The 19,713-nt window shown below is 37.7% G+C and overlaps 1 protein-coding gene across 4 annotated transcripts in view; it reads left to right on the top strand.

Annotated features, from left to right (window-relative positions):
- The window catches only part of LOC127657359 (echinoderm microtubule-associated protein-like 5), a 167,683-nt gene that overhangs the window by 37,654 nt on the left and 110,316 nt on the right, over positions 1-19,713 (top strand). For all 4 annotated transcript variants that reach the window (XM_052146108.1, XM_052146105.1, XM_052146106.1 and 1 more), the window contains exon 2: positions 17,074-17,233. In XM_052146108.1, the coding sequence (XP_052002068.1) occupies positions 17,074-17,233 (160 nt within the window). The remainder of the gene's footprint in view (positions 1-17,073; positions 17,234-19,713) is intronic.

Below are 19,713 nucleotides of genomic sequence, written 5' to 3'. Positions count from 1 at the left end.
TGGCACACCCTTGGCAACGCCAATATTTGCTGTTAAACTGAATACTTATTCTATCCTGGTCAATGACTGCAGCAAAACACATCAGCTGTTTAACAAATTATGTTTTGCTCATTTAAAGAGAAAGGTTGAAATGTGATGGAAAATTTTGTCGCTAAATGCCTGCACTCTATTTTTAGTTTTGTGAGGTTATGTAATCAAATAAGAGAAGAATAAAGACTGGCGACTGCCCGAGGCTTTCCTCACTGCAGGGATATGCAGGAAGCCACAATGCAGCTCAGATTTGAGATAAACTGTTTTTTCTGATTTTCAAGAAAATCTGTTTCTGTATAACTTTAATTGATTTAGAGCAGTGGTTCTCAAAATGTTACCCCCACACAGTACACAATACACCTACATTTACATTTATTAATTTGGCATATGCGTTTATCCAAAGCTACTTACAAAAGAGGAATACATTATAAGTGAATAATTTTAAGGAGACAGTGGCACAAGAGGTAATGTATTGCAAAGTTTCACAAGCATCAGAATAGTAGTATTCAAGACAGATTAAAGTGCAGCAAGAATTTGTTTTTTTATTTATTTTTAGTGACTGGTTAAGTGCTCATGAAAAAGATGTGATTTTTAGCTGTTTTTTGATGACCGAAAGTGATTCAGCTTCATGAATGGAGTTAGGAAGGTCATTCCACCACTGAAATACAATGAAACCAAAAGTCAGGGAAAGTCTTTGGGTGCCTCTTTGTGTTGGTACAACAAGGTGCCGTTCCTTTGCCGACCACAGGCTTCTATTGGGAACATAGCTCTGCAGAAATTATTTTAGGTGTGCTGGAGCAGACCCAGTGACTGTTCTGTATACCAGCATCAGAGCCTTGAATTTGATACGTGCATCAACCGGCAGCCAGTGGAGAGCACATGTAACATGTGCCATCTTTGATTCATTAAAGACCAGAAGTCCTGCTTCTTTCTGGATCATTTGCAGGGGACTAACTGGGAATGCGGGGAGGCCTGCAAAGAGAGAGGTACAGTAGTCCAGTCTAGTTAGGACAAGTGACTGAACAAGAAGTTGTGAGGCTTGTTCAGAGAGGAAGAGCCACGGCACACTTTTTAAGACTAAAAAATTGTAAGGCACACCACTATCCCACATAGGCTAACCATCATCAATATTTTTCCTTTTCAAGAACTTGTTTTCTGTCCGTCTTAGTAGCGTTTACTTGTAATGTTTGAAATTCAGATTCAATTTTATGAAAACATTTGTTCAGTGATCCCTTCTAGAAATGTCACTAGGTGGCGACAAATGAGCGTCTTATGTGCTCAGTCAGTGAATCATTTTGAGTCGTTCATGACCGAAATCTACCAAGAGACTTTATAGTGTTTAAACATTAAAAGAACAAAGCAGATCTATAGTCTGAGCATTATTTTTCTTCCAAAAAGACAACAATAATAGTCTAATAAGAGTGAGTTTCAATAACATCCTTACCTTCTCCTTTATTAAAACTTGCATGGCTACAAATCTACTGACTTCAGTAGAAGAATTATGAACACAAAGCAGATCTACTGTATCATTTTCCTACAGTAACCTGTTTAAACTGCTGAGCATGGCTTTTATCAGAAAAGACCACAATAATAGACAAATAATAATAATTTTGACTTTCAATAATGTTCTTTCATTGTAAAGCGCATTTCACATGAGTTGAGTTGAGGCGACAGTGCTCCATTCAATGCCAGCGTCAAGCGCCACATTGAGTTGCAGAAAGCATCACAGAGGGGCGCTTATACGAATTTGCCACGTAAAAAAGTGGGAGGTGTGCACAATAAATATTGAAAACATATATTTGGAAGAGAGAAAATAGCTTGCAGTTGCTTTGATAGCAGAAAGTAATAAAAGGATGTTTAGGTCCAAGCATTTTCTTGATGATTTTAAATGAAGACACGAAGGACATGTACTTTAATGTCTCGATTTTGTCCTCGCGCTCCCTGGATGTTTTTCCTCCATAGCCCTCTGGCTCGTGAATTCAGAGTAATTCCTGACCAGACCCACTACGTGAACTAATTACTCTGTACTGGAATAGGTGCTCCACAGGGTTTGGCAATATTGGTCTCCCTTGGGCAGTCTCCCCTGCCCCTCGTTCGCCATGTATTGTAGCAACTCCTCCCTCGCTAGGTAGGATCTACCACCGCGCCATTTCCACATGTGGCCTGAAACCCCCCCCCACCCCCCCCCCCCCGCCCCCCCCTGTTCCCACTCCCTAATGGAATCCTTGGTCAGAACCTAATACAAACAATATGACGTCTTAGTGGGGCATCGGGGAGGGTTACGTGAAGTCTGATGCTCATGCTCCTTTGGCACGCTACAGCTTGCTGCATCAGCATCAGCATCAGCAGATCATGTAACACGGTTCAGTATAGGTGGTGCTATTGAATAGGGACCCCTTGTGTCACTACAATCGACACAACTTCGAGTGAATGACAGAAGGGGAACGTCTAGGTTACTAGTGTAACCCCCGTTCTCTGATGGAGGGAACGAGACGTTGTGTCCCCCTTGCCACAACACTGTACCAAGCCGCTGTAATGGCTGAACCTTATTCTCGGCTCCTCAGTGCAGAACCTGACTGAACAGAAGCACGATCCCCACCTTTTATACTTGTATGTCCGGGGGCGGGACATGCAATTCGGTTCGCCAATTTGGCATTGGCCTTTTTCATATTCAAAGGTATCCGAGGCTCCCGAAAGAAGCCCCTTGTGTCACTACAATCAACACAATGTCTCGTTCCCTTGATCAAGGAATGGGGGTTACACTAGTAACCTAGACATTTGTGTGGGAAGAGAGAAAGAGACAGCAGTGGAAAAGCATGAGGGTGAAAGATAACGGAGGTTACAGCGAAAGAAAATCTAAGGCAGAGTCTGTTTTAATATAGATGGGAGAGTCATTTTGAATTGAACAAATTAATGATCAGTGACATGTAAAGGAGTAACAAGAATATTTGACTTGGTACAGTTACATGTAAGTAAAAATGAGGTCCAGCTGGTTGCCTGATCTGTGTGTTGCTGTAGTTCTTAGTCTTTCCAAGTCAGACAAGGCCAGAAGAGCATGAAGTTCAGTGGCCTGTGGCTTGTCTTGGTGTATGAAGAAATCTCCAAAAACCACATGTGACTTACCATCTTCCAGTAAGGAGGTCAGCAGGACATCCATCTCCTTGAGCAAGTTTGCCAGCTGACCTGGAGTGCGATAGATGACAACATGGATGTTTGTGGGTTGCATTGTAGTAATAACATAAAATTCAAAAGAAGTATAACCAGGACGTTCCCTATCTGTGACTCACTCGACATTGTGTCGATGTAGTGACACTAGGGGTCCCCTACAAAAACGCCACAACTAGCTGAACTGGGTTACGTGGATCAGTGGTGCGAGATGGGCAGACTGCTGTGTGCCGCATAGCCAGCGCACCATGCCGGCCCGTAACCTCCCCTGACGCTAGTGTGTGTCGAACAGCCCTTTTGGGGACGAGTCAACTACCCAAAAGAATAGGGACAGGCTTGTCCTAGTTGTGCCTCTTTTCCCTCTTAATGGGAAAAAGTAATGGCATTACCACCGTGGGGATGTGCATTATTTGTCAATAATTCCACAGTCCATCGTCAATTATTCCTTATATCATTATATATTATATATTATTATATTAAAATCTTGTGCCATAATTTCCCAGTCTTAATTATATTATATTATATTGGGTTGTTGCTAGGTGGTTATTTACCCAAATATGAAACTTCTTTCATCATGTACACATACTCATATGACTTTCTTTCTGCTGTTAAACACAAAAAGGAGATCTGTGATTTATGATTTTTTTTTCTAATTTAAATTGGCCCCTTTTAATTTATTGTCCATACGTCATGTGAGTTCATGCCCGTACATAGACTATAATATGAAGTCACTCAAGTGGAAGGACGTCAGCAGAAATTAGTGGCTGTTTTGCTAAATGGAAATATTCACATTACTTCGAGTTTGTAACATATGCAGACAAGTCACAACATCATAGTAAAATGTAAGATATGTCCTGGGGAACACTATCGGCAAAGCACAAGTAACTTAATTAAGCACCTGACATGGCAACATAGACACACACTATTGAGTGATCCGTGCACAGCGACAGAAAAAACTGCGCCAACCCCTGTTAAGCAGACAAAGCTTGATTTTACATCGGCAGTACAGAAAGTGGTGAGCAGGTTATATAGTTGAAGAGATGCTTACTTGGATAAGTGTTATACCGACATGGAAATTTAACTTAAAAAGACATTTGAGGGCTTGGAATACATTTCCATGACTGACGACATTTGGATGAGCCATAACTAAATTTTCTAGAAATGACGGCTCACTGGATTAATCTCTGTGCTTTTGTAAGTGGACATTCAGCTTTAGCTTGCAAAAGAGTCAGAGGGAGACACACGTATGATGTAATCACTTTGAAATTGAGAAAGTCCATTCAGCTCATGGACTTAACTCCAAAGTGACAGCAACTGTGACAGACAACAGGTCCAATTTTATTAAAGCTTTTAGAATGTTTGAACAATCAGATTCTGATGAGGAGGCAGAGGAAGATGAAGAGGTGACATTCACTGATGGTGAACAGACTCTCTCCACTGATTCTAATGGGCAGTTCTCGCTACCTCCACATTTGAGGTTTGCATCACACGCACTAAACTTCATTTGTCATGACATGAGAAATGGCTTACATCAAACAAGTCCAAAGTCATCTACAGAAGTACTATCGGAAAGTGTCTGCACTGTGGACAAAAGCTTGACTGTGGCTTCAGAGTTGGTAGAGAATTTTCTCAAGAAAAAACACATAGTGCTAACATCAACATGATGGAATTCCTTCCATAATGTGTTGTCCAGGATCACTGAAATTCCAGTTGCTGAGGTTAATACTATTTGCACTCAAATTGAAATAAAATGCATCACTGATTGGGATTATCTGTTCCTAAAGGAATATTGTATGTGTTGAAGACACTCACTGTAGCACTAGACATATTGCAAGGAGAAGATAGCTGCTATTTTGGAACACTTCTACCAACCGTGGAGAATCTAATGTCCAAGACACTGGTGTTGCGGGACAGGCTTAGGATGACAGTATCTCTCCCTGGTGCCATTGTCCAGGTAATCTTATGAAGCTTATGCATATTGATAATTTCTTGGTTCACTAACGGCTTAGAGACTTTTTGCATTCAATATCAAACACTTGTTTTATATGAAGTGTCTAATGTGAAGGGTTTTTTCCCCATAGGCGATCAAAGCACACTTTTCCTTTGTGATAGATAATAAAGATGCTCTTCTGGCTTCACTTTGCCCAAATTTAAGTTACGCTGACTCAAAGAAGAAGTGAAGAATGGCACCGTCATGGCAGTGCTTATCACGGAGTGCTGTAAGTTGCCTCCTGAATAGCAACAGGAGAAAGTTCAACAGCACCACAAACCTGCTTGTTCCAGTTAGGTTTTTTTTTCTTTCTTTTTCATTTGAACAGGAATATATTTTGTACTGCGCTGAAACAGAGGTCATGGAATTGTTTTAATCTGCAGGGTCTGAGCAGGGTGTTCTTAGCTAGTTTCCCAGGATTAAGGCTCACTTAAATACAGCACTGCCACACCATCAAGTGCACCAGTTGAAAGGCTTTTCAGCCTGGGCAATCTTGTGCTGACCCCCAGAAGGAACAGACTGTCAAGCAAACGTTTTGAGAGAGACTTACATTAATGAGATACAACTACTATTTCAGAAAGGAGGCAGCATAGTCAGCTGAGAAGTAGCTCATGAATTGATGATTTGAGTTAGAAAAGTTCATTTTGTTGAAATGCATATTAAAATAAATGTATTGAATAAGGTACTATTTGCTTCGAAAAGTCTGTTAATGATTACAGCTTGTTACAGTTAATGTTTAACCGCAGCTCTTGTAATTTGTTATTGTTATTCAGACATCTTGAAGTAATTCCCTTTAACCGAGGGGTTCTTTTAACTATTCTATGTAATTTCATAAACTGATAATTGTATGTTTTCTTTAGAACCTCTCATACTTTTGTCAAATGAGTACACAAACTCTCAAGCAGTTGTGTTGTTGTAATAACTGCAGTAGGGGTGTACAGCGCAGTTATTATCTGTATTTGTATCTGTATCTGTTACTATCGCAAAATAATCTGTATCTGTCTCTGTATTCGGATAGAACTGAATGTGGGTGGGGCTTAAACCAGAAGTGTGACGAAACTAAATGAAACACACATTTTTTTAAATGTAACTCTATTAACTAAATGTAACTAATATTGACTTCACAGACTCATAATTTCTTTGTAATTATGGATATGTTTATTTAAAATCTTTATGCTGCTTGGATAGTCAGTTTAAAAAAAATAGTTTCTGTTACTTATTATTGATTAATCCGTTATTCCTTTTGAGTCGTTATTTGTGCCTTTCCGAATAAGGCATTCAGCTTCGGGCACATCCCTAAACTGCAATTTCGTTATGGCTTATCCTTAATAAATGGATTATGGTGTATTGGAGTCAGGAGTTGCTTTTGTTTATGGTAGCTCCTATTAATAAGCCAGTTTACATAATGTAAAACGTTTAATAAAGTCATGCTTTATAGGCCAACCTATTCCATGTTTGACTCAACTTAAAAGAATGAAATAATTAAAAGTAAAATTGCATTTTTATTATTGTCCATCTGGTCAAGGTTGATACAGATTTTAAGAAGTAATTAGTAATGAAATTACTTTTAAGACAGAGAAATTAGTACAATAATTTAATTACAATGTAAATGATGTAATAAGTAATTAGTAACACATAGGAAAATTATTACATTTGGCACACTGATAGGGGTGGTATTGAATAGCCCCCATACATGGTTATCATGCTACATGCTATGATAGCTTATTACAGGGACAATCCCCTCGGAGCAACCTGGTATGCTGTGTTAGCAATCAGCTAACACAGCATACTGATCCACACATACAGCTACATACTCCCGAACTGTACCAGACAGTTTACTGTTGCTGTTATGCATACTGTTATGTTGCACTATTGTATGTTTTGTATGTCATATGTTGTACTTCGATCAAGAAACCAGTGTATTTGCTTAAATTTATCCTGTATACCTGACTTTTAGTATAAAGAGAAGATTGTTTAAATTATTTGAAAGTTACGAAGCAAGGTAGTTTGCAATTCGTCAGCGTTAACAGGCAAGATCAAGTTTGTTAAAATTACACAGATCAATCCTTATGGCAATATATTTCACATGCTTTGCATTTATGTAAGTTTACCTGTCCAATAAGAAGAATGCCAATGCAGAGTCAGTTTTGATCATCCCCAAAACCGAATGAAGGTCCCTCTAGGAAACAAATGCCATGCTGATGTTCACTCTAGTTTTTGCTCGACCACGATCGGAGTCAGTGTTGTGCTTGATTTCATCTCTAAGATAAAGTTACCTAGTATTGCAATTTGTTGTCGCTGTTGAATAGCGGAAGAGATGCGATTACTTAGGCAAGGCTCTCGGGAGCGTGCATAAAAGTCATATCTTTTGGATTTTCCTGGCAAAAGCAACCCTCTCCATTCGCATGAAAATCAGTCTACAGGTTTTAATAGGCAACCTAGGAAGTTCGGGAAGGGCTAATTTTTTAAGTTGTGTTATAAGACGTTCACACATTGGCAAAAAAAAAGATTACATGAAAATTATTACATGTTGCACCTTTAACGAGGTAGCTGTGAAAAAGGATTTGAGGCTCTATATCGGCAACGCTGTGTCCTATCGAAACAAAACTTGGTATGCCTCATGAGGACAATGGTCTGAGGGCACATGCAGAGTTTCGTGACAGCGCCACATAATGGCCAAGAATTGTGAAAAATTGCTATTTTTGCCTGTAAGTTTTTAACTATATGTCCTACAATCATGGGGTCTGTGCATTCATTACGTCATGCGAATTTCAACTATACCAGTTTTACCCATCCATCATATTGACATTTATTAAAAAAAAATTATATTTTATAAATACATTGCCAGATTGCAAAGAAAATTGGTATGCATGATTGACATCATGTCCTGATGATACTTGAGCAGTTTGGAGACAACACCACCTATAGTTCAAAAGATAACCCACACTTTTGTGCTGACTCAGGAAGTCTCTTTGCCAATCAATGGGCATGTCAACTGAGTGGCTCAGTGTGTTAAAGCACTTATTTATAATTTGAAAGGTTGTTGGGTTGATTCCCAGGTGGACTAATGTTAGAGTTGCTGTTATGTTTTACTGGAGAGCATTGTATTGCAGGGCTTATTTCAGATAATTTCTGTTTGCAGGTATGCTTCTTCTTGTTTTTTGTCTTAGTGTTGTTCTGATATATGCTTGAGTGATATATTTTGAATGGTTTGAGAAGATTGGAGAGATCATCACCTGTATTTCAAAAGAACATGGTCCATTTAGCATGCTATGATAGCTTAGCATGCTAATTGGTTAGCATGCTAACTTTTGGGTTTTCTGTCTTGTAAAGCTATTTGATCACAATTCTATACTTAGGGTAAATTTAGCTTAGTGTGCTAATAAGTTAGCATGCTATCCAATGCATATGTAATGGAGTGGTGGTGGTGTAGTGGTCTAAAGCACTAAACTGTTAAGCAGAAGGTTGTTGGTTCTATCCCCACAGCCACCACCATTGTGTCCTTGAGCAAGGCATTTAACTCCAGGTTGCTCCAGGGGGATTGTCCCTGTAATAAGGGCTCTGTAAGTCGCTTTGGATAAAAGCGTCTGCCAAATGCATAAATGTAAATGTAAAATGTAAATGTTATTTGATCACAGTGTTGTCTGTAGACAACATTATCTTAGCATGCTGATCAGCTAGACTTTGATTACAATGGTATCCATAAGCAACATTAGCTTAGCATGCTAATCAGGTAGCATCCAAATAAGTTAACATTTTCCATATCATCCATATAGTCTCTCTGCTATATTTAATTTGATAAAACAAAATGGATAAAAATCTTTACAAAAATTGGTATGAATCAACATCTTGTCCTGAGGATAACTGAGAAGTTTGGAGGCCACCTATAGTTCAAAAGATAACCTACACTTGTGTGCTGACTTAAACCTAACCTAAGTCTCTTTGCCAGTAAGAAAATATTTCAGCTGAGTGGCTCATTGTGTTAAAGCACTAGTTTATAATTCAAAAGGTTGTGGGTTTAAATTCCCATCTCTGCAAGTTTTTCTGTAGGTCTGGTAATTTTTGTATTGGTTTAATGAATGGTTGCTAGGCTGTTCCAAATAAAATTTGGAATTGTATCTCTTTTGAAAAGTTACAGGAATACAAAGTTGAGTATAAAAATAAATCTTAGCATATTATGTTCTTCTTGGTAGCTATTAGCCCAGTGGCTGTGTGAAGCTTTGGTTATAGCCATAAAATGTCAAACAGAAGGTTCTTGGTCCAATCCCCACCTCAGCAAGTCATGCATTAAAAATGTGTGTCGTTTTGGAGATTTTTGTATTGTGCTTACTGAATGGTGGCGGGGCTTTTCCCTAATCAAATGTTGATCTGCATTGTTGAAAAGTTACATGAATATAAAGTTGATCATGGTAACAGATGTGTTCGCCTGTGAAGCTTGTGGCTGTGTGGTGCAGTGAATAATTTCTGGTTGATGCCAGCAGCAAGGTGCACCATCCCTGTGTGCTTTGGAAATCTAAAAGTTGTTGGTTTGAGACCAGCTTGTGGCAACTGGAAAAATATTGTGTATTTGCAAATACACCACATTCATATTTCACATTTATGCATTTTGGCAGACGCTTTTATCCAAAGCGACTTACAGAGCCCTTATTACAGGGTCAATCCCCCTGGAGCAACCTGGAGTTAATTGCCTTGCTCAAGGACACAATGGTGGTGGCTGTAGGGATTGGAACCAGCAACCTTCTGCTTACCAGTTCTGTACTTTAGCCCACTACGCCACCACCACACCATGACTGGTTCTTTGTTGTGTTTGATATCAGCCATATCAGCATACCACCATTTTAAATGTTTTATTCAAAACCTGCGGACTCTCAACTTGGTATGTCTCATTAACACCCGTGAATCTTTTCTGTTTCTCAAAATGTTTTGGTGACTTGTGAAGTACTTTGGGGTTTCTTTGTTAAGTATGTCATATTCATGCAAAGTGTTGTGCTTACTATGGTGTAATGCTTGCCATATCTGAGATTTTGAAGAATGGTTGCTGGGCTTTTTCCAGAGCAATTTTTTATTTTCCCCTTTGTTGAAAAATTACATGAATATAAATGTGATCATGGTAACAGCTGAGCTTGGCTGCAATTCCACTAAGTTTGGTATGTCCCTTTGTTGACTGGCAACTCTATGGCTGTGTAATTACATCATGCTGAACTCTTTTTTTTGTATTGTGCTTACTGAATGGAGGCAGGGCTTTCCCCAATTAAATGTTGTTTTGAATCTTTTTTTAAAGTTACATGAATATAAAGTTGTTCATGGTAACAGCTGTGCTTGGCTGTGACTTATGTAAGCTTGGTATGTCCCTTTGTTGACTGCAATGTTGTAGCTGTGTGGTGCAATGGATAGCATACTGTACTGTAGAGTGGCAATGTGATCTGAGCATGCTCTGTGAGATCTTTGGGTTGTGCAGTTGTTGGTTCTTGGCATGTAATTGCTGGTTGCAGCTATATTTTGAATGTGTTTTATTTACTTAATTGCCATTTTCCAGTGAAATCTTTAAATAATAGGATAAAATGGGCAGATTCAAATTATATCAAACTTTATTGGCAAGAGAAACTTAAGTGTACATTAGCAATGCATTATAAGACACTATACAAACAGGTATAAAACAAATTGTAGGTCTTCGTTTATGACACTGATTCAGATGCAGTGAGTGAGGGTTTTCTGGTGATGTGAAGAGATATGGCGGCTTGCCTATATCTCTCCACCACCTGGCTCACCACTTGAGGCTGAAGTCTCCATTTTCCATATAGTAAATCCGCTCCTGTGTTTATTACGCCCATCCCAAGTTATAATACTTTCACTTATCCCAGCTTAATATGCAGAGAGAACTGTATTTCCTCTAAAACTGTAAACACTGTCTCTGTGGCACTATAACAAATATTGCTCTGTTTGTTGAAGTGGCCTGACTGCCTGACACTGCAACATTGACTTAACCAATGGCATGAGTTTGGGACGGGACTAACAGTTTGTTTGGTCAATGGCAGACGGGGGGAAATTTCACACTTTAGCTTTAAGTAATATAGAAGTACTGAGCAAGTAGTATAGAAGTTATAATGAGCATCTCTTTTACAACTCATTATTTGGTTGGACTGAAAAATGTTCAGACATTTTCACATAAATTTGGGGGAAAAAAGCCAAATAATGATTTTTATTTTCGATTATGTTAAATGGACACTATTCGTTGAACTAAAAATGCAACATGATGAGCGAGGTCATGTGTACTACTTAGAAATATTTATTATGGAATAATGCCTACCGTATCATCTACGAATTTTACAAAATAGTAAGCAGTTTATATTATATACTGCGCAGTATTCAGTAAGTAGTAAGTTAGTGTGCCATTCAGAACATAGGCAATGATGTCAAAATTAATTCTGTTCCTTCCATTTTGAAATCTGCTTTTATTTTCATCCTATGTCATGGAGCATTATCCATAACAATACCCCCAGAGAAGAAACGATAGAGGCAAGGTGGAAAAATCAGGTAATCTCGGTTCATGGAATAGGTTTTGCTTCCTATCATCACTAGTCCAGCACAGTCATTCAGGCTTGCCTTTAAATGCCCAAGAAAATCCTAGAGGCATCCAAATGTTGCATTACATCTGTCCAACTTTACTACACTCTCTCTCCCTAATGCACTCTTGCAAAGTTTTCCATGTGTCTCAGCAGTCTGACTGTACACCAGCGATTGTGGGGTGCTCTCCTTAAGGGGAGGCTCTAAGGTATTGTAAGAGGGATACAGAAGAATGTCCCGTTCTCAAATCTCATTCACTTTCACACATTCAAAACAAAAATATTGTGACAAGACAATACACGCACAAACCAATGTTTTTTTTATCAGATGGTGTGGTGCCTTAGTGTTTATGTCAGAGGTGATCATTAGATCAGTCGCTATCGTCCAGTCCATCGCAAGACAACGACTGGTCGATCTCAATTACAGGTCAAAGGGGAAAGAGAGCAGAGAGAGAAACCACACATGTGAAAAAACGAGAATTTCAAAGATTGGCTTTTTTTATTTCTTCGGATCTGTTGCCAATCTGACTGCATCAAAAGTGACTTTGCTGACAGGCAGCTTATGCTCAGAGCGCTCACACTTAAGCCATTTTTATACTTTTGCCTGGCACAGCACTGCATCCTGATGCACAAGCCGTTTATACTTGACGCACACCACAGTTGTACTCTTCCCCAAACGACAGATGGCAGTGCAGAGAAAATATCAGCTAATCCACCAAAAATAGCAGTGAAGAAACACTTTGCTGAACTTTACATTTACCTAGCCAGGTAATTTGCTGGTCATATACAAGAGGTAAACAAAACACTTAAGAACCAGTAGTCTGTCTATATTTCTATGGTTAAAATCAAGCACTTAAGTTTACAGTTAAGATGCTATTGTACTATATTTATAGCCTAGTCAAAATGATGACTTTTACGTTTTCAACAGTTACATTTAAAACACGTTAATAAAAAACACTTTTATTTTACACTGTGGTGGGGTGAGCAAAAGACACAGTGTGAGTTGCGCCATGCCTTCGAAAGGCGTTTATTAAAAAAATAAACAACATAAAAATCCAAAAGAGGAAAAATAAAGTGTCCTTCAGTAAAAGTGTCCAATAGAGAGAGGAAATCTGCCATCTTCACGTTAAGATGGGGGCTTGGTCTTAGTCAATGGTCCAGGATGTGGGCGGGGTCCGATAGCTGCACGCACTCACCTCCTGGTTCCGAGGCACGAGGGGTGGTGGCTAGTGATGGGAAGTACGATTCATTTCAGTGAACTGGTTCTTTCGAATGGTTAGTTTCAATGAACCGGTTCAAAGAACTGTTTGATCAGTTCTTTTACTTTGTCACATAATGACATCACCATTATGTAATTCTAACATCCTGGCATCATTGCATAGATGCTTAAACACTTAAATAAAAGTATAAGTGAGCACTTTCTGCAGATTATTACTTTTTCTGTTGAGTTATTAATAAGGGTGTTTATTATCATCCCTCAACAATCCTGCACGTTAATTATGACAGACATATATTGATTATGTTTTGGACACGTTTCCTACATTTTGCCACTATAGCACCAATACAGTCAGTGATGCACAAACACGGAGTTGTTCTGTGTGTTAACAGCATATAATATCTTGTTCCCCCCTTTATGATAACATTAAAACGACTTGTTTTTCTACTGTTTTGTTCTTACAGTTCCTATAGAATTTCATTTTTTGTATTACAGCCTGAATTAAAAACAACTTTTTTTTGTGGTATCAACATTGATATCTAGAATCATTAACTTTCAATTAAATTGCTACAGATCTCTACACTATCATGACAACACTGCTTACAATGTAGGATGTATCTACATTTTGCATGGTAGATCTACTATAATAACATTATGAAAAAGTTCCATAGAAGCGTGTGCACCTCAAGTTTTTGTGCGTTCAGGTGCGCTCACTGCGCTGTGCTTACGTAAGCAATGGCGTTTTTGTGCGCACCAAAGATATAAATGGATGAAGAGGTGAATTAACAGTTACATTTGGGTCTGCTTTACACAACACCATGGCATGGCTTCGGAAGAATTGTAATGATATTGATGACTTTTATGTTACTTTACATGCTTTTGGAGCTGTCACAATCATGAACAGTCACAATCACAATCCTCTCATCCCTCCTCATTCTTGTGTTTCACCAGAGGTGGAAAAATTCACTCATTACTTGTGTGAAAGTACAGATACTACTGGTCAAATATTACACCATTACAAGTGAAAGTTGTAAAGACAGATTTATACTTAAGTAAAAGTACTCAAGTATCAAAAGTAAATGTCCTTTTTTTTATGTCAACACATTGTTTTATTATTGTTGCATTGTATGTAATACTTACAATAACTTATGCCTCTGAAGCAACCCCCTAAATACACTGACTAGCTTGTAGTATCTGTGGAATAAAGAGCTTTTAGAATGTTACAAAACCTATAGAAATTAAACAACTGAACTGACAAAAAACGATGGCCATAATCATCTTGTTTTTTCATTTAACACTCCTACCCACCCCCACAAAAGCAGCATGGTAGTGTTCTCGCACAGCTCTGGCAGTGTGCACACATCTATGTGTATACATTCATCCACATTTGAATCAAGTGGACAGTGAAATTGCTGTAAATACAGACATGACCACACACTTTGGCTGTAAGTCCAGGACTAGAAAAGACTGTTTATGAAGCTGTTTCATACCTATACATGACATAACTGCTCTCTCTGGCTCAGCGGCAGCACAACGCAGATTTGAATGTTCCGGTATTATTTTTGTCAAAGGTTTAATAGACAGACGAATCATTATCAATTAGAAAAGAGAATGTGTGGGTGTTTGAATCAAGATTGTGATCTTTTTATGATTTAATTATGCAGCTCTACACATAATTATAGTAATTATGCAAGGTAACAACAACAAAAAAAAATTATAAAATAGATATTAACTCATTTACATTTGAATTCACACTTTTGCATGCTAACTAACGTCATTGTCGAATCTTACCTCTGCTTTAGTGGTGTATCCACAAGGCTTTGGGAACTTGGAGGGCAAATCCATAAAACATAATTTGACCGGCCATACTTCATACTGAAACTTCAGCTCTAAAGCACAGATAATTTCAAGCTTTCACAAGAAATTAAAAGTTTACATACCTCAATATGCTTCCACAGGTTGGACAACGAGTGTTTGAAAGCTGTGATATGGTTCGTTTTAGGCAAACAAAGCAAACATTTAAAACAAAACGAATCTTTAACATTTTCAGAAAACTGGAACATATTTTCTAACTATGGCCACGAGTGGGCGCACTGCGCTGAGGTACCGCCATCTTCCATTTTGCCAACTGATCAGTGTTCAAAATATACTGGGAAACCATTGAACTTCACGACACGTAACCATACAAGAGTGATTATTGATAAGCTGTCTGTCAACTGCAAACCAATCATGCTTTAAAGAAAAAAAAAATCATCCACTGATTTTCAAAGCTGCCACATAGTAACGACATTCTCCTCAAGGACCTTGATAGAAATGTAGTGGAGTGAAAAGTATGATATTTGTCTTTCAAATGTAGTGAAGTTAAAGTCACAAGTTTCCAGACAAAATAATACTCAAGAAAAGTACAGATACTCAAAAAGTGTACTAAGTACGGTACTCAAGTAAATGTATTTCGTTACTGTCCAGCTCTGTGAAAAAAGTCATACCCCTTTTGAACGAGGAGGGTGTGTAAATGATGGCAGAACTTTTGTGTGAGCTATTGTATATTAAAATTGCTCCTGCAGCACTATTCTTTATTATGTATTCTATTTTTGAATGTTTTACAGGAATACAGGCATTATTAAAATATTTTATGTATTTATGTAACAAAAAGTTTACAGAAAATAACAGAACATTATAGTCTTAGTGACAAAAATTTCATTCAGAAGATAAATTTCATTGTGAATTTTCATTATTCAGAAAAAAAGCAAAAACTTTCATTGTATCTAAAAAAAAAACTTGACATAAATTGCAGTTAATTCTTTAAAAGTGTAAAAAAAAACCTTTTTCATGCAGATTATTGGATGGGTGGGGGGTTGCGAAAGTTTTTACATTTCAAAGGGGGGCTTGAGCAAAATAAATTGAGAACTGCTGCTGTACATATTGTCTCAAGGGTATCATGCACATTTCTTTCTGAGGTGGCACCAGTGGAAGTCCTGGCTCTCTGCTCAGGAAGACCATTGGAATGAATGAAGGCTATTTTTCTGCATTACATATTGACACAATGTGACTGACAAATTTGCTTCAAAAAAAGTTGACACATTTTCTGAAATGAAATGCGTAATACAAAAAGTTACCAGCATCAATGGATTTGTCTGTCCACACTGAATGAGAAAATATGTCATCTGACAGTCGCAGCCAATCAAAACCAGTTTAAAGTGTAATCCAATTACAAAGTATTTAGTTACTGTAATCAAATTACTTTTTTAGTTAAAAAAAGTAGTTTAATGCATTACATTGTAAATTATTGTAATTAGATTACAGTTAATGACTTTCAATTAATGTAATTACTTTGATGTACATTGTAGGGTTATGCTTATTTATTATATATTATTTATGTAGAATACATGAATTATGGCCCCATAAAGAGTCATTGTGAAGGAGAAATGTGAGGTGCTGAGTGTATGACTTGTGTGTAACAATAAACAAGAATGAAATATAGACGTGACAAGGAGGAGGGCGGGGCCTGGCTGTGTGTCTTGTTTATGTTTATTTTATGTTGTGTTTTATCGTTAGATTTTACATGGACTGTTTAGCCGGTTCCCGCCTCCTCATTGCTCATCACTTACCTTGTTACATTAAACATTATTTTGAATTTGTTGAAAGGAAAAGTGTTTTAGAAAGTAACTTAAAAGTAAAGTAACTTTTTTAATTGAGTAATGAGTAAAGTAATCTAATTACAAACAGGGGGATACCCTGTGCAATGCAAAGTTTTTGTATCATGTAATCATGTAAAACGAAATTTACATAAATTAGATAATTTATCACTTTCACTTTATTGTGCCACACCTGGTTAGGACATAGTGTTAATTGGTCAAGCATTCATGGTCTTTAGCTGAAGCTGATGATCTCAAAGTGGCCAAATACATTCAACTAATTTTAAATAGCTTAATTAATTCCATTGACTTGAAGTGTCACAAAGAGTATGTGACACTTCTGGTAATCATCCAAACATGCAAGGTTTTTAGACAATGCGACAATCACAAAATAGTCAAATACCAGCTGATTAATGTATCAGTATGCCGCTAATTTTCAGACAGCTCAATCTCATTGTCTTTCTCTCTCCACAGTTTAGCGCTGCATCCAGAGCGAGTGCTAGTGGCCACAGGACAGGTGGGCAAGGAGCCGTATATCTGTGTGTGGGACTCATACACTGTACAGACCGTGTCGATTCTGAAGGACTTGCACACCCATGGTATCGCCTGTCTTGCCTTCGACCTAGATGGTCAGGTGAGTTCTGTGAGCAATATAACAAATGGAAATAAGAAAGATGTCTCTTTAGACCAGGGGTCTGCAACCTGTGCCATAGGTCTGCCACAATTGGCATACAGAGGCGTAATTACTGGCAGAGAGAGAGTAGGAGGTATTTTATTTATATGAAGTAGTAATCATGCTGTCAGTTGATTACAATTTTTAATCTTGATTAATGACATAATTTTTTGTAGTTAATCACGATTAATCACAGAAAAAATGCTGAAATTTGAGTCAAAATGCATTTATTTCCATCTTAGGAAAGAAAACACAACAGCATGCAACCATGTTATGCTTTATGAACATTTTCCAAACAAAGCCTTGCAAAGAATAAAGATAGAAATGCATTAAAATATCAATCCTACAGCAATCATGAAGCTGCATTCATGATTTGCATCAGAGAGTCAGCAACAGCATCAAGTGTCGAACTCCACACGAAAAGCGCTTGCAGACAAAAACATCTCTTTTTGCGTTTTGGTGATAGTTAAAATGAGTCTTGAATATACTTGATTTCTATCACAAGTCCCATCTGGGCTTGTTTTGTAGATAAAATTGTGCTAAGAAGTATTTTCTCCATCACTGTATCACTGATAGACAAGCACTGTTGTGTGCGTCAGTGTAATGATTACGGGCGGACAAATTTCAAAGGTTTCGCCCTCCCAACCAGTTTTTATGCTAGTTTATGTTGAATTAACGGTAAATGCATTAATCGTGATTAAGAAAAATTAACGCAATACAATTTTTTTATTAATTGGATGCGTTAACATGACAGCTCTAATATGAAGTCCCAATTTACCTCATGTAATCCTTCCTCATTATCACAGTGTTTTTTTTAGCTGAATGGGAAGCTAAACACTTTTAAAATGTGATGAAACTGTGCTAGTAAACAGACAAGCAAAGCGCATGCAAACAATCCATGCATCACAAGCCACTGAAACAGTGGCATGGATCAATTCAGGCAGGCAGTGCTTCATTTTTTGGTTAGTCTTGCAAGTAAATGCTTCCACTTCGTGTAGGTTGGGCTGCATGACTGAGTGGGTGACAACCTATTCTCGTTTTATTTGTTGCTTTTTGCTTTCAGAACAACACTTGATGTAAATGGAAAGATATATCGCTATCATTGTTAGAAATTTTAAGCAAGCACTCACACTGATGATGACTTTCCCTAAAGAAAATTATCTATGGTTTTACTATTATTGTACAGTATTATCCATGCAGTAACCATGGGTTTACTATAGTAATACTGTAGTAACCATGTTTTTGTTTTTTGTTTTTGGCTGAATCCATGGTTTTGACACAACTACATTTATAGTAGTTTTACAGTAGATAAATGTAGAACAAAAAAACATTATGACATAAATGAGACAAAATTAATAAGAAATATACAGTTGTATTTAGAGATGGAAAATAATACATTTACATTTTACATTTATTCATTTGGCAGACGCTTTTATCCAAAGCGACGTACAAAAGAGGAAAACATCAGCGAATCATCTTAAAGAGACAGTGGTACGAAAAGTGCCCAATTACAAAGTTTCACTATCATCAGAATAGTATACAAAACAGATTTAAGTGCAACAAGACTTTTGGAAAAGATGATTTTTTTTAGCCGTTTTTTGAAGATAGAGAGTGAGTTAGCTTCCCGGATTGAGTTGGGAAGGTCATTCCACCACCGTGGTATGATGAAACTGAAAGTCTGGGAAAGTGTTTTGGTGCCTCTTTGTTTTGGTACGACAAGGCGATGTTCCTTAGCCGACCGCAGGCTTCTGGTGGCTAGATCACCTAAAATTGGCTATGTTTATTGCATCGTGTCTTAATAAAGAGTTTTACTAAACACGCAAATGTCCTGGCTCTTGACTTTAAAGTTAGCAAATTCCTTGAATACGTCTGTATATATTATTCCTTGTTTTCAGGATTATACATCTAAATACTTGGTACTTACTGCATCTGGATGGACCAACTCAACACAGTTTCCAAGACACACAGCCGCAATCGCATGCCTCAAACTCTCTTCTTGCACAGAGGCCACATGAAATCTGGAAAGCAGCTGTTGAAAAGACAGCTCATGGGTACATAATTGAGTCTGTATTTGGTGTTGTCAATACCATAGAAAGACAGGAATCATTAATTTATATACAGTACATTACCATAACTTTAAAATGTAATATGTTTTCATATAAACTTGATACCCAAGCACTGGTACTTATGACATCACTACAAAAAGATGATCAAAACATTCAGGGCTTTACAGAAAACATTCATGGCTTAAGCCCCGGTAGCCCAGCCCAGGAGCCATCCATTGGTCAGGACATTACTGATTTAAAAAACAGCACCATCACTATTTGAAAAAAGTCATAAACAGGCCCCATTACCAGCAGCCATCTTTCCAACACCTTATCCTTGAGTAATCATGCTAAATTGATAATTTGGTACTAGAAAATCACTTGGCATTATATCAA

This window comes from Xyrauchen texanus, chromosome 16, assembly GCF_025860055.1.
Source record: "Xyrauchen texanus isolate HMW12.3.18 chromosome 16, RBS_HiC_50CHRs, whole genome shotgun sequence".
Taxonomy (NCBI): Eukaryota; Metazoa; Chordata; class Actinopteri; order Cypriniformes; family Catostomidae; genus Xyrauchen; species Xyrauchen texanus.
Note: the sequence above shows the minus strand (reverse complement) of the source record. Positions and strands in the feature narration are given on the sequence as shown.